This window comes from Odocoileus virginianus, chromosome 30 (genome assembly GCF_023699985.2).
Source record: "Odocoileus virginianus isolate 20LAN1187 ecotype Illinois chromosome 30, Ovbor_1.2, whole genome shotgun sequence".
Classification (NCBI taxonomy): domain Eukaryota; kingdom Metazoa; phylum Chordata; class Mammalia; order Artiodactyla; family Cervidae; genus Odocoileus; species Odocoileus virginianus.
Window position 1 is genome coordinate 41773955 of NC_069703.1, and position 13316 is coordinate 41787270.

Below are 13316 nucleotides of genomic sequence, written 5' to 3' on the forward strand. Positions count from 1 at the left end.
CTGGGCAGGTTTGAATCCCAGCTCGGCCTCTGCTGTGTGACCCTGGACAAGTCACTGAATCACGTGAGGCCAGGGTCCTTATCTGTGCACTGGGGATGGTGAACAAATGCCTCACTGGGTTGATGTGATGATTAAATGGGATCGTGCATGGCGGGGACCTTGCAAATGGCAGCGGTAATATTCTAGCTCATTGCCTGACACACAGCTGAGAAAATGTTTGTTGAATTCTTCAGCCCCTCTGCTCCCCTGCGTGCTGCCCCCGTCTATCCTCCCTATCTTGGGAGGGGTGAAGCAGTCATGAACAGAAAGGACTGGAGGGCAGATAGAATCAGAGGCTGGGAGGTGGGCGAGCAGGGTCTCTAGGCATCTCTGGGAGCTCGCTGCTCCAGCAACAGCTGGAGCCTGGCAGGAGACGGTGCAGGCGACGTTCTCTCACCCTGGTCACCCACCTGTGCCTTCATCCTCGTCAGCTAGGTGAGGCAGTGGGCAAAGGTGGAGCTGGGACCCACCTCCAGCACTGTGGCTCTCCGAAGCTGCCCGGGGTCCCGCCGGCACACAGTAGGTGCGCTCTGAATGCAGCGTAGGCGGAGGCAGGAATGTTGAATGCATGCGAATGTAATGAATGAACGGATGGACACATGAATGAAGGTGGGATGGACGCATGAAGTCGTGAGCTGGGAGGGACGAGCCTCTCCCTCCGCCCTCCGAGACTCGGGGGTTGGGAGACCTGCAGCCGAGACAGGCTGCCCCCCCCCCCCCCCGGCCTCCCTGCCCTGCCCCTCCCGCGCCGTCCCCCGCTCCCCGCGGCGCACAGCTCCGCGGAGCCCGCGCCCAGCCACAGCCCGCGTCGGAGCCGGCGCTCGCGCCCAGCTCGCAGCCCAGGAAGGGGGCTGCCCCAGCCTGGTGCCCGCCCCCAGCCCCGGGCCCCGGAGACCGGCCTTCCGGGAGGGGAGGCGAAGTCCCGTTGCACGATCGGGGGATCAGCAGCCGAGGACGCCCGGGTCCCAGAGCCAACAGGTGCAGGGCTTGGGGGACCCCTGGGCCCGGAGTGGGCGGTTCCAGAGGACCCTCGGCGGGAGCCAAGGGTCTCGAGAGCTGTGACCTGGGTGCTGGGAGGCTGGGTCCCCAGCAGGTTCTGCCCTCTTTCCGGCAGGTTCCTAAAGAACCCTTCGCGCCCTCGCTCCCCGGACCACCGCCCCACAGCCCCCGAAATGCAATGAGGTCCTGCTGGAGGAGCATGTCCGTCGGCGCCCGGTACGGATGTGAAAGAGACCCCTCATGCTCCCCCGGGGGTCTCCAGGGATCCGCAACCCTCCTACACACATCCGGGGTCGTCCAGGCTCAGTTTGGGGGGAGGAGGGGTCTGAGCGAGGGACGAGCAGCGGGGTGCGAGGCCGGATTTATGAATGAAGAGGGCGGACGGCGCGCCGGTCCAGCGACCCCTGGCGGCCGCCGGGGCTCATGGCGGCCGCGGGTTTCAAGGCGGGGACTATCTGGGGCCGGGGGTGCCCCGCTCAGCCCCTGGGCCTGGGGCTCTCCCCTCGCTTTCAGGGAGGTTGTCAGCTCCTCCCTGCACCTCCACCCACACCGTGTGTGGGGTGGGTGTGCCCACCTGGGAGAGTCTGACAGGTCTGGTGGGCGGGGCCTGGGTCTCTGAAAGCCTCCCTTGATCATTTTTTTTACAACCCCCCAGTTCAGGCCCGTGAACTGACTCAGGAGAGAAGGTGTTTGCAACCAGGATGGCTTCTGCTTCTTAAGCTGTGGTGTTTGGTGGACTCAGACAGACCTTAGTGGCCTTGTGACCTTGAGCAAGGGGCTCAACCTGTCTGAGCTTCTGTCTCCTCTGCAAAGCGGAGCTCTTAATAGCGGTAACCCGCAATGGCCAGGAAGCCAGCCAGTTTCTGGGTAAAACCTTTGGCGTTCATTAGAGCTGATTTCTCCTCACTGGCCCTGTGAGGCAGATTCAGTTATTACTCTACGAGATAGATGGGGAAACCGAGGCTGAGAGGTAAGTTGGCCAACTGGTATGGAATGGGGATGCAAGGCTTTCTCCAACCATTTCAGGCTCATCCTAACCCATATGATTGTGAGAATTAAGAGAGAGCTTATCTGCACGTAACCCAGCACACTCCCTAATGTTCCCTTTCTTTCTTCCTTCCTTCAGAAGGTTTGGGGCTGGGACCCTAAACACCTGAGTGCAAGACTGGGCCCCCCCGCTCCGAGGGAAGTGGGCTGAGGCCTGGCCCAGGTGCACCCCTCCCTGGGGAGAGCCTGGGATGCCCATCAGCCATAGTGGCTCCTGAGCTCATGGAGCCCTCAGCCACCCCAGGGCCCCAGATGGGGGTCCCCACTGAGGGCAGGGAACGGTCCTCGGAGCCTCCAGACTACGAAGATGAGTTTCTCCGCTATCTGTGGCGTGATTATCTGTACCCGAAGCAGTACGAGTGGGTCCTCATCGCAGCCTATGTGGCTGTGTTCTTCGTAGCCCTGGTGGGCAACACGCTGGGTAGGTCTCTGGGGGTGCCGCGGGATCCCCCTAGGGACTGGGAGGGGTCCTGGGCTTCACTTTTCTCCCCAGTCCCTACCAGGTAGTGTGGGGGAAGGGTCTCACTGATGGGGCCCAGCTAGATGGGCGTGGCTCTGCCTCCAGCCTCACCTCTCCCCCCTGCCCACGACGCTGCAGTGTGCCTGGCCGTGTGGCGGAACCACCACATGAGGACGGTCACCAACTACTTTATCGTCAACCTGTCCCTGGCCGACGTGCTGGTGACGGCCATCTGCCTGCCGGCCAGCTTGTTAGTAGACATCACTGAGTCCTGGCTCTTTGGCCGTGCCCTCTGCAAGGTCATCCCCTATCTGCAGGTGAGCTCCGCCCGGCTGACCCTCAGGACCCTTCTGACACACCAGGCCCAGCCAGCACGGCCTTGCGCAGCTCTCAGGGACCCCGAGTCTTGACCTTCTGACGCTGGCTCAGGGCCTCGACAGTGTCATGCTCTGCCGTCAGCGCGAGCCGGCCACCAGGCCCGACGCTTAAGGAAACAGACACAGCCCCACGTGCTGATGCAGAGATCCCCTCCAGGTCGCACCCGCAGACATGCACACAGTCGTTTGGGGACACGTGTGCAGTCACCTCCAGGCACTCAGGCACACCAAGGAGGAGCCAGGCACGAGCCTGCTGAGACAGAGCGCTGGGCTGCTCCCTGATCCAGGGGAGGGCAGATATGAGGGGGCCTGCTGGAGAGAGTGCCCTCCCCTCCTTCCCCGCCCACCGCTGGCCAGGGCCTTCCCTTTCCCAGTGGTGGGAATCAGGACACCCCATGGGGTTGGCGGGGTGGAAGGAGGACTGGCCAGAGGCCAGGGTTTCATCGCTTGCCCCACCTCCCTATACCCCAGAGGGCAGGGGGCACTCGTGGAGCCAGTGCCCACCTGCATCTCTGGCCTTGGCCTTGGTTCATCTCTGCCTCCCAGAATGAGGACTCTTTCCCCTTACAGCCTGGGAAAGGGATGGAATCCCAGGGCAGAGAGAATGCCTCTTGGTTTTCCCATTATATTGAGGTTTTCCACTCAACTGATTAACTCCGGCCACCCTGAAAATAAAGATAGGCAGGTGAGGAAATTCACCCAAGGCAAGTTATTTAACATTTCTGTTCTTCAGTTTCCTCATCTGTACCTTGGAGGTAAGAGTACTCAGCTCACGAGTCATTGTGAGGATCCTGAGAACAGTGTCTGGCACGTAGTTATTTTGAAAAGTGTAAGTTATTACACCTGCTATGTGCCAGGTCTCAGACTGGATGTTCTCCACCCATAATTTCATTTATTCTAAAAAGAATCCTGCCAGGAGGATGATATAGTCTCATTCTGCAGATGAGGCTCAGAGAGGGTAAGTGATTTGATCAAATCTACCCTGGCAGTAAGGCTTCCCTTGTGGTTCAGACAGCAAAGAATCTGCCTGTAATGAGGGAGACCTGGGTTCGATCCCTGGGCTGGGAAGATCCCCTGGGGGAGGGCACGGCATTCTCTGGAGTATTATTGCCGTGGAGAATCCCATGGACAGAGGAGCCTGGCAGGCCACGGTCTGTGGGATCACAAAGAGTCGGACATGACTAAGTGCCTAGGCATAGCACAGCACCCAGGCAGTAAGTGGTGGAGTCAGGATCTGCACTGCACCTGGCTGCCTGGTATTTCTGGGCTGTGAGCTCCATCACTCACCCCATGTCCCCGGGTGGCCCCCAAAAGGACTGACATTGTGTCCCCATGGAGCAGGCCGTGTCTGTGTCTGTGGCAGTGCTGACCCTCAGCTTCATCGCCTTGGACCGCTGGTATGCCATCTGCCACCCTCTGCTGTTCAAGAGTACTGCCCGGCGTGCCCGGGGCTCCATCCTGGGTATCTGGGCTGTGTCGCTGGCTGTCATGGTGCCCCAGGCTGCGGTCATGGAGTGCAGCAGTGTGCTGCCAGAGCTAGCCAACCGCACCCGGCTCTTCTCCGTCTGTGATGAACGCTGGGCTGGTAAGAGCGGGAGCCTTGGGAGGGCACCTGAGGTGGGCACCTCTGGGATATATACCCAGTGGTAGACATCTCTCAGGGCACTTTTGCAGTGGCACCCCGGGGCCTCTCGGGAGGACACTCTAGAGCAGGTATCTACCAGGGTTGCCTCCAGGGTGGGTACCTCCTCTAAGGTAGACAGCTGTGCCAGGGTTCCTCTGGGATGGACACACCCATGGGCTGAGTAACTCCAGGGTCTCTCTGCCAGGGCTCCTGCATGGGGCCGAGCTTTGGCTCTAGTTGGGGCAGGGTGGTATTGCTAAGCGGGGCCGGCTGGGGGCCCAACCCTTGCATCTCTTGGCCCCTGCAGACGATCTCTATCCCAAGATCTACCACAGCTGCTTCTTCATTGTCACCTACCTGGCGCCACTGAGCCTCATGGCCATGGCCTATTTCCAGATCTTCCGCAAGCTCTGGGGCCGCCAGGTGAGGCCCTCTCTGGTGTCACTGTCTGGGCTGGGAGGGCAAAAGGGTCCTCATCTGAGGGAGTACACAGTCCTCTGCCTTCAGAACATGCCGTTCTGGCTGCAACCAGAGAGGCAAGGCCCAGGGACAAACTCCAGGCCAGAAGTGCCAGTGCCGGCCCTGGAACCAAGGAGTAATTGATACTGTTCAAATAGTGGTAGCTGCCTGCCACTGTCCTAGTCTCAGTAGTTATCATACCGGGCACTCCCAGCCAGTCTTGTATCCTCTCCACCACCAAACATTATCCCCAACTCCATATAGGAGAGAACTGAGACCCAGAGAGGCAAAGCAACTTCTCCCAAATCCTTCACAGTGAGTGGAAGGTCAGGGACAAAAACCCAACGATAACTGTACCTCTGTGCTGCTTCCCAGTTAGGCACTTGGCTTGCAGTGTCTTCTTAGCGATTAATATTTAACCGAAGAAGCAATATTACCCACAATACAAACACTGAGTAAGGCACAGCCAATGAGTAACAGCCCTCCTGGTTCCAGAGCCTTCCTTCTCTCCTCTATTACAAACTGACTGACAGCAAGTTCCACGGGGTGGGGGGTGGGGGTGGCGTTTGCCAAGGGAGGGGGTGCTCTGTGGCCCTTGGCACTTGTGGAGGTGAGTCCTGGATCAGTGCCTGGACAGGGAGAGGATGCCGGCCAGGACACGAGCAGCCTTGTGGTCCACCAACACTTGACATCTGCTCCTCACAGTCCCCTGGTCAAGATGGCAGGAGTCACTATCCTCACCAACAGGAAAAAGTGCGGAGTGAGGGAAAGTCATTCGGTTGTGTTCAACTCTCTGCGACCCCATGGACTGTACAGTCCATGGAATTCTCAAGACCAGAATACTGGAGTGGGTAGCCTTTCCCTTCTCCAGTTCTGATATAGATTCTCAAACATTGTGCAAAGTGAAAGTCGCTCAGTTGTGTCCGACCAACAGGAAAAACCAAGGCTCAGAAAAGAAAAGTGAGTCACATACCAAGGTCACATAGCTCACGGATGGCTCAGCTGGCCCTAGACCCCCAAGTTTCCTGAACTCTAGCCCCATGCCCTTCTGTTGTAGGGTGATTCAGGTGTCCAGTGTGGGAGAGGCTGTGAAGGTATCTGTGCTGCTCCAGGAGCCCAGAACCATCACAGGCCTGCAGGCAGCGACCTAGGGTGGGACCTGTGCTCTGAGGCCCAGGCCATTCCATGCTGCCCACCTGTTCATCCCTTGCTCGGGCCGCCTGGAGTCAGGCATGGGCCAGAGGGTGATACAACTCACCACTAAGGAAGATGGATGGGTAGCTAGGAGGATGTTCAGGCCCTAGGCTGTGACCTAGGGACTTCTTGAGGGTCCCCTACCTCATCTATAACTAAAGGCCAATAATATGTCCCCAAGAGGCATATTGTGGGAGGTCTCACAATGAGCTAATGGAAAAATGGAAGTATACTCAAGCCCAGAACATTGGTCTTTATGAGTATTAGTTCCTTCCTACTGCAAGGGTTTGTTCCCTTGCTCACCTCTGCCCTGCCCCAGAGTCCAGCCCAGCAAACAGAACACCCCTCCCAAGGGGCTGTACCCACAACTGCCGTCTGCGTGCTGCACAGATCCCTGGCACCACGTCAGCCCTGGTCAGGAACTGGAAGCGGCCCTCAGTCCAGCTGGAGGACCAGGGGCGAGGCCTGGGTGCAGAGCCCCAGCCTCGGGCCCGCGCCTTCCTGGCCGAGGTGAAGCAGATGCGAGCTCGGAGGAAGACAGCCAAGATGCTGATGGTGGTGCTGCTGGTCTTTGCCCTCTGCTACCTGCCCATCAGTGTCCTCAACGTCCTCAAGAGGTGAGAACACGTGGGGAGCGGTTGGGGGTGGGGAGAGGTGGTGGAGTCAGAGAAAGGAGCTTTCTCAGTTTTAGAGAAAAACTAGCCCACCGCTCATTCACTGTGTGAACTTGGGGCAGTTGTTTCTCTTCTTGAGCCTCAATCTCCTCATCTTTAAAATGGGAAGAATAGCCCGCCTGCCTCCCAAGGCTATCGTGAAAATCCTCTCATCTATTCACTCAGTCATCAGATGGCAGGGGCTGGGAACAGAATGAACAAGTGCAGGGGACAACGTCCTGCCTTCGTGGAGGTGACATCTAGTGGGAGAGAGAATGGACATATTAATATATTACAATGTCAGCCAGCGATAACTGCTAGGAAGAAAAAAATAGGGAAAGGGGATAGAAAGTGACAATGACTGAGACTGGTGGGGTTTTTTTTTTAAATCTTTTTTTTTTAAGATGTAATGGCTTTTTAAAAAGGCCTGAGAAAGTGACATTTGGCAGAGACTTAAAGGCAGGGACCACGCCCACGGGTGTCTGGAAGATCAGAGGCGCTGTGGTGGGGTGGGGGTGGGGAGGGCAAAACACTGGGCTGTTTGCCACAATGTGAGACAATCTGAGTGTGAGTTTGTGCTTGGTCACTTCCTGGCTGTGTGATCTTGGGCACATCACTTTTCTTCTCTGAATCTGTCCTCTATTTGAAAATCGGATGATGTCTATGACTCATCATGCTGCTGTGAAGACAGATGATAAAGGGGAATGGGAGCCCAGGGGGTCAGCCAGCCAGTGACTGAGCGGAGGTACCCTGGCCTCTGCCCCCAGGCCCACTCTGGTCATACTCTCTGTGCTCAAGAACCCCAAACTGTGGTCAGGATCCCAGACCCAGAGGCCCAGGAAAAGGCCCTCTGGTGAAGAGAAGGGACCGTGGGACTCCTGTACTTTACAGCCATTCATGAGCTGCGTGACCTTGGTCAACTCACTTTCCTTTTCTGAGTTCTGGTTTTCCTGTATGCTAGATGAGGATGGTGACTCCTGCCCAACAGAAACACACACACACACACACACACACACCATTTCTGAGTGTCCTGCCTCCCGGTCCTAGGGTGTTCGGGATGTTCCGCCAAGCCAGCGACCGAGAAGCTGTCTATGCCTGTTTCACTTTCTCCCATTGGCTGGTGTATGCCAACAGCGCTGCCAACCCCATCATCTACAACTTCCTCAGTGGTGAGTGGACTGGAGACGCAGAGTAACAGAGGGTGGCAACAGTCCCCAGGACAGCAGTCTCCGCATCTCCAATCCAGGCTGAATAAAGCCTGAGGATACACCTGCTCCCTCCTGGGGACAGTGACCCTGCTCTGCGCACTCCCACTCAGGGGGATCACCTGGCCCCGCCCAGGAGTCCTGGTTTGAATGGGAGACAGGCTACACTCCCAATAGTAGCTGAAGAAGGCGACCAGCACCTGGATCCAGTTTTGCAGATGACGCAGACCAGTGGGTGGGCGGGAGGTCAGGGGTGGGCTAGCTCAACTCCACCCCTGCCTGACACATGCAGAGCAGGACCACCGATCAGCCAGTCTGGTCGACACAGGCTCCAGATGGAGCCCCAGTCTGAAGAGGTGACTGCATAATCAAGGCATGGGAGGAAGGGAGGGCCACCAGCAGAGGCAGCCCAGAGCCAGGCCCAGCTAAACACAGACTGGCAGTATGGCCAGGATCTGGGGGAGCTACCCCTGGATCCACCTGCCTCCAGCACCAGCCCTGTCCCTCTCCAGGCATCTGTGGTCCCTTCTCCCTGCAGGTCTCCCCTCCCAGCTGTCCCACAGCCCCCACCTCCTTCCACTACCTCCCGGCCTCAGGGCGGAAAGGCCCCACCCCCGGCCCCCGCCTGGGCTCAGCAGAGTGTGACTCACCAGACCTCTGACTTGGACCAGGCCTGAGGACCAGATGACTCTTCAAGCCTGGACGCAAACGACTTTTGCGAAAAAGTTGAAAAGTTAAAGGGGCCAGGGTCAATATTTTACCCTTCAGTGAGACTAAAGAATTACTTAACAAAGGCTAGCCAGTGGTTCGGAGAGACAAACTGGCACCCCACTCCAGTACTCCTGCCTGGTAAATCCCATGGACGGAGGAGCCTGGTAGGCTGCAGTCCATGGGGTCGCTAAGAGTCGGACACGACTGAGCAACTTCACTTTCACTTTTCACTTTCGTGCACTGGAGAAGGAAATGGCAACCCACTCCAGTATTCTTGCCTGGGAGCGACTTCACTTTCACTTTTCACTTTCGTGCACTGGAGAAGGAAATGGCAACCCACTCCAGTATTCTTGCCTGGAGACTCCCAGGGACAGAGGAGCCTGGTGGGATGCTGTCTATGGGGTCGCACAGAGTCAGACACGACCAAAGTGACTTAGCAGCAGCAGCAGCCAGTGGTTTCCGGCTCAGAGAACAGAGATGAGCACCTGATGAAGAGCATTCCTTCATTTGCTCTACATTTACTGAGCGCCTACTCTGTGCTGGGGGCTTCCCTGGTAGCTCAGATGGTAAAAAAAAAAAAATATGCCTACGATGCAGGAGACCTGGGTTCAATCCCTGCTGGGGCGATCCCCTGGAGGAGGGCATGGCAACCCACTCCGTTATTCTTGCCTGGAGAATCCCCATGGACAGAGGAGTCTGGCGGGCTACAATCTGTGGGGTCGCAGAGAGTCGGACACAGCTGAGCGACTAAGCACAGCGCTGTGTGCTCAGCCCTCTGCTGGGCACCAGCGTGGCTCGCCAGTGATGAAACGTGGTTGTTCAGTTACAGCACAGTCTATTGCCTGGGGTCCTCTGGCTGAACAGGTGGCCATGGTGGTCCCTCCTTCCCCACTGTCCCCCCACACCCCTCAACTTTAACCAAGGGCTTTAGAATTAGAATGGGGTCCAAATTCTGCGTGGTGACAGGCCACTGGACCTGTGTGTCTCATTGGTGGAGTGAGGAAATGAAGGACTCGGGCCCCTCGGGGTGCTGGGGTGAGCTGGACGACAAGCTCAGGCACCCAGCACAGTGCCTCGTGCAAGGGCCACCGCCGCGGTCATCTTCACCACCACGGGGCAGAGGTGGGCAAAGCCTAGCTGCAGATGGTGAGCCCTGAGCCCCTTCACCTACACGCCGGCCAGGGTGGTGGCCTGAGGTCCCTGAGCCAGACGCCACGTCTTGAGCCAGGCTCAGAGCCAGGGCGCAGTCAAGGAATCAGATGAAAATTGCATTTCTCCTTGGGAATCTGCTCCAGGGCCTATCCTCACTCTCCCTGGCAGGGGCCGAGGTCGCCTTGGGGCTCTCTCTTGCCCAGGGCTACCCTTCCTTCCCACCCCCATCAGAGGCAGCTTGGCTGGAACTATGTCGGTGTTTCTGGGCTGAAGGCCACCTCTGTCTGCTTATGGCTGTGTCCTCTGTCTCTCAACCAAGGCAAATTCCGGGAGCAGTTTAAGGCCGCCTTCTCCTGCTGCCTGCCTGGCCTGGGTCCCTGTGCCTCTCTGAAGGCCCCCAGCCCTCGCTCCTCTGCCAGCCACAAGTCCTTGTCCTTGCAGAGCCGGTGCTCCGTCTCCAAAGTCTCGGAGCACGTGCTGCTCACCAGCGTCACCACGGTGCTGCCCTGAGTGAGGGTCGTGCTGGTGGCTCTGGGGGGAAGGGGGGGTGCAACCTGTCCTCTGCCTGGGCTGCTCCTCTGGCTCCTGGGGGGCCCACCCCCACACCTTGTGGAAAGACTGCTGGTTGCAGTGTGAGGCTGCCTGGGGCTCCACTCCTGGTTTGCTGCCTGTTTGCCTCCAGGCAATGTCACTTCCCTTCTCTCAACTGTGTCCCCTATGAGGGACGGATATGAGGATTAAGCATGTTCAGGATAAGTGGAAAGCTCTCTGTAAACTGCAAAGCATTACAGACAAGATTATCGTCTCGCTCCTCTCACTTGGCCATACCCCATGGTACCATCCATCGCCATCATCCTTCCAGAGCTTGGCCTGACTCCCAAAGACCTTCTCCTACCCAATTACAGGTCTTCCCTGGAGTCTGCTTTAAGGGTCCCAACAGGCATTTCCATCTGGTCCAGGAGCTCCCTAAAGCCCAGACTGCACTTGGCAGCCGCTCCTTGAGGCCCATGTGAACTAATCTGAGCCCAGCCCCTCTCTGGTGGGAAAACAGCCTCCCACCCCCCACCAGGTGCCAAGTGCACACTCCGCAGACTGGACCCCGCTGATTGCGTGGTGTCATATAACACTCTCCATGTGGCCGTTTGGCAGGGAGGCTAGCAGTCTGAAGCAACTCTCATTAAAAGCCTGGCACTGACTGTTCCCTTTCCTTGTCATTGCACAAAATCTGGGCTTCTTAGGTTAGGAGGGAGAAGGTAGGCAGTGAGAAGCTGGGGAGGCTGGGGGAGGTGAGGAGGGTAGTCAAGGCAGCGCCGGAAGGCAGCTCTCTGCTGACCCCTCCCGCGTCTTGCCCCCGACACACTGGATCCCAGATGATTTCTGGCCAGGCCTGAGTTCACAGGCTGCTGCCCCCTCATGCGGCACCGATCCTGGTGCCAGGACCTCAGTCGTGACCACATCTGTCAGCTCCTGGGCCCAGGAGCCTGTGGAAGGTAGGGGGTGGGCAGGTGGGCAGACAGCAGGGTTAACTGGTTTACTGTTATCTTCACTTTCTTGGAGATCAGGGCTTGCATTTCTTTTCTGTGAACTCACCGAATAAAAAGAGAAAGCCAGGGACTGGGCTCGACAGGCTCCATCTGCTACCAGATGATTAGAGGGCGGCTGGAGGCCCTGATCCTCACGGCCGGAGCAGGAGGTGGGACGCCGTCTGAAGGGCTCTCTGCTGGGAGGAGCAGCAGACAGCTGGCAGAGGCTGGCTCGGCCTGTGCGCTGCTGGCTCTGCTTAACCTGATTAACGACCTCGCCCGTCAGAAAATGGGGCAAAATGCAGCTCCTGCCAGGACCCAGCCCAGGACGCGCCAGCACCCATCCTCGTGGGCAGAGCAGGTGGAGGGAGTGGTCTGCGCCTGGCATCTCACCCTCCAGAGGACTGTCAGCCCAGCTCCTGTGAGTGGTTGCCAGGCAGGATGTGGGGTGTCCCACCCATTCTCCACTCTCCTCCCTCATGCCTTCGGATCCAAAGTTGTTTGTCAAGTTTGTAGCCAGGCTTGGAGGGGCGGTGTGGTAGACTGAGGTGTGAGGGCTGGCCCCCAAGTCTAGAACCAAGCATGACCGTAAGGAAGCAGCCAGGTCCTGGGCTCCTCAGTCCCAGCTGAGCGTGAGGGTGCCAGCACATGACTGGCACTGTTCTACATGTGGGTTTCAGTAGACACGTGGCTGGGTGGAGCAAAGAAACAACAGAAGCTTCCCCTAATGTCTGCATTTCTACCCGACTCTCTGCTGTTTGAGCCCAGCACCGTGGTGGGCCTCAGGCCTCCGTTTTGGGGGCCTCGGATAATTCAGAGGTCACCTGGGATGAAGCTCAGTGAAAAGCTTCTGAGGAGCCCAGGGCTATGTGACCTAGGGAAGGGAGGCCCGGGGGAAATGCAGTGACAGGTTTCAGCTACCTAGGGGGCTGGCGTGCTGAGAGGGTGAAACAGGTTCTGGGTGGCCTGAGAGAGAAAACCACAGCCAATGAGTGATATTTCCAAGGTGGCAGGATGTGGGATCCACTTCAGGGAGAAGCCCCTATTAGTCAAGGAGGAAACGGGCTGCCCAGAAAGGCACTGAATTGTCACTGGAGGTTGGCAAGCAGAGGCCAGACTGAAGGTGGAGTAAATGGAGGGGGTTCTAGCTCCAGATGGGGACTGGCCTCTGGGAACTGGACTCCATCTAACTCGAGGATTCTAGCACAACAGCAGCCAGAGGAGAATGGGGCTGAACTGGCTCAGCCTGACACACCTGCTGGCCTCACTGAGCCACTTCCCCAGCCAAGCATGGAGGACAGCCTGGCTTGCTTATCTTCACCCCCCAGAGTGAAAGGATTAGCTTGCCACTACCCATCATCAAGTCTCCCCGGCAAGCCAGAATGTCTGGTGTCTTGGCTTTTGATTGAGATTTTGTCAGATCACTATAGACATTTGGCGTAGGCTGATTATCATGCTGAAGATCCAGCTGGTAAGTACAGATGTTTGTGCTTAATAAAAATGGGGGGAAAGTTATGACTTCATAAATGCAGTTTGTCTGGAAGATAAAACCAGGTCTTGAGATGATAAAAGGCCATGCTGTGAGAAGTCTGGGGTGGTGGCTTCTAGCCCGGAATGCCAGCCCAAAAACTGTTATAAAACACACAGTCAGCCCCTTGGACTGAACCGGGCAGGCCCCGACAATGAACTTCACCCAGGTATGTGACAGCAGCCCCCCGAAGGCCATGCCTGTTGAGCTGTTTCTTTCTGCATAGCGTGGTACATAGCAGGGGTCCCCAAGCTCCAGGATCTAATGCCTGATGATCTGAGGTGCAGCTGATGGAATCATATTAAGAAAGTGAAAGCGAAGTCACTCAGTCGTGTCCGACTCTTT

General features: G+C 57.5%; 1 protein-coding gene across 3 annotated transcripts; it reads left to right on the forward strand.

The window, feature by feature from the left end:
• The first annotated feature begins 798 nt into the window (after nt 1-798).
• On the forward strand, nt 799-11530 carry HCRTR1 (hypocretin receptor 1). Of its 3 annotated transcripts, XM_020882786.2 has the most exons (10): nt 799-1017; nt 1154-1254; nt 1694-2008; nt 2165-2506; nt 2684-2862; nt 4264-4507; nt 4854-4969; nt 6590-6816; nt 7900-8021; nt 10240-11530. In XM_020882786.2, the coding sequence occupies exons 4-10, from the start codon at nt 2308-2310 to the stop codon at nt 10428-10430; spliced, it is 1278 nt and encodes a 425-aa protein (XP_020738445.1). In that variant the 5' UTR covers nt 799-1017; nt 1154-1254; nt 1694-2008; nt 2165-2307; the 3' UTR covers nt 10431-11530. The 3 variants fall into 3 exon arrangements, with proteins under 3 accessions (XP_020738445.1, XP_070315175.1, XP_070315176.1); XM_070459074.1 differs by lacking the exon at nt 1694-2008; XM_070459075.1 differs by having other exon boundaries at nt 1694-2506; nt 8596-10332.
• The last annotated feature ends 1786 nt before the right edge of the window (nt 11531-13316 follow it).

Coding starts and splice junctions, on each gene's coding strand:
- HCRTR1 (XM_020882786.2), top strand. CDS start 2,308: ATGGAGCCCTCAGCCACCCCAGGGCCCCAGATGGGGGTCCCCACTGAG. Junction 4,508..4,853: donor CTGTGATGAACGCTGGGCTG/GTAAGAGCGGGA, acceptor TGGCCCCTGCAG/ACGATCTCTATCCCAAGATC. Junction 6,817..7,899: donor GTCCTCAACGTCCTCAAGAG/GTGAGAACACGT, acceptor TCCCGGTCCTAG/GGTGTTCGGGATGTTCCGCC.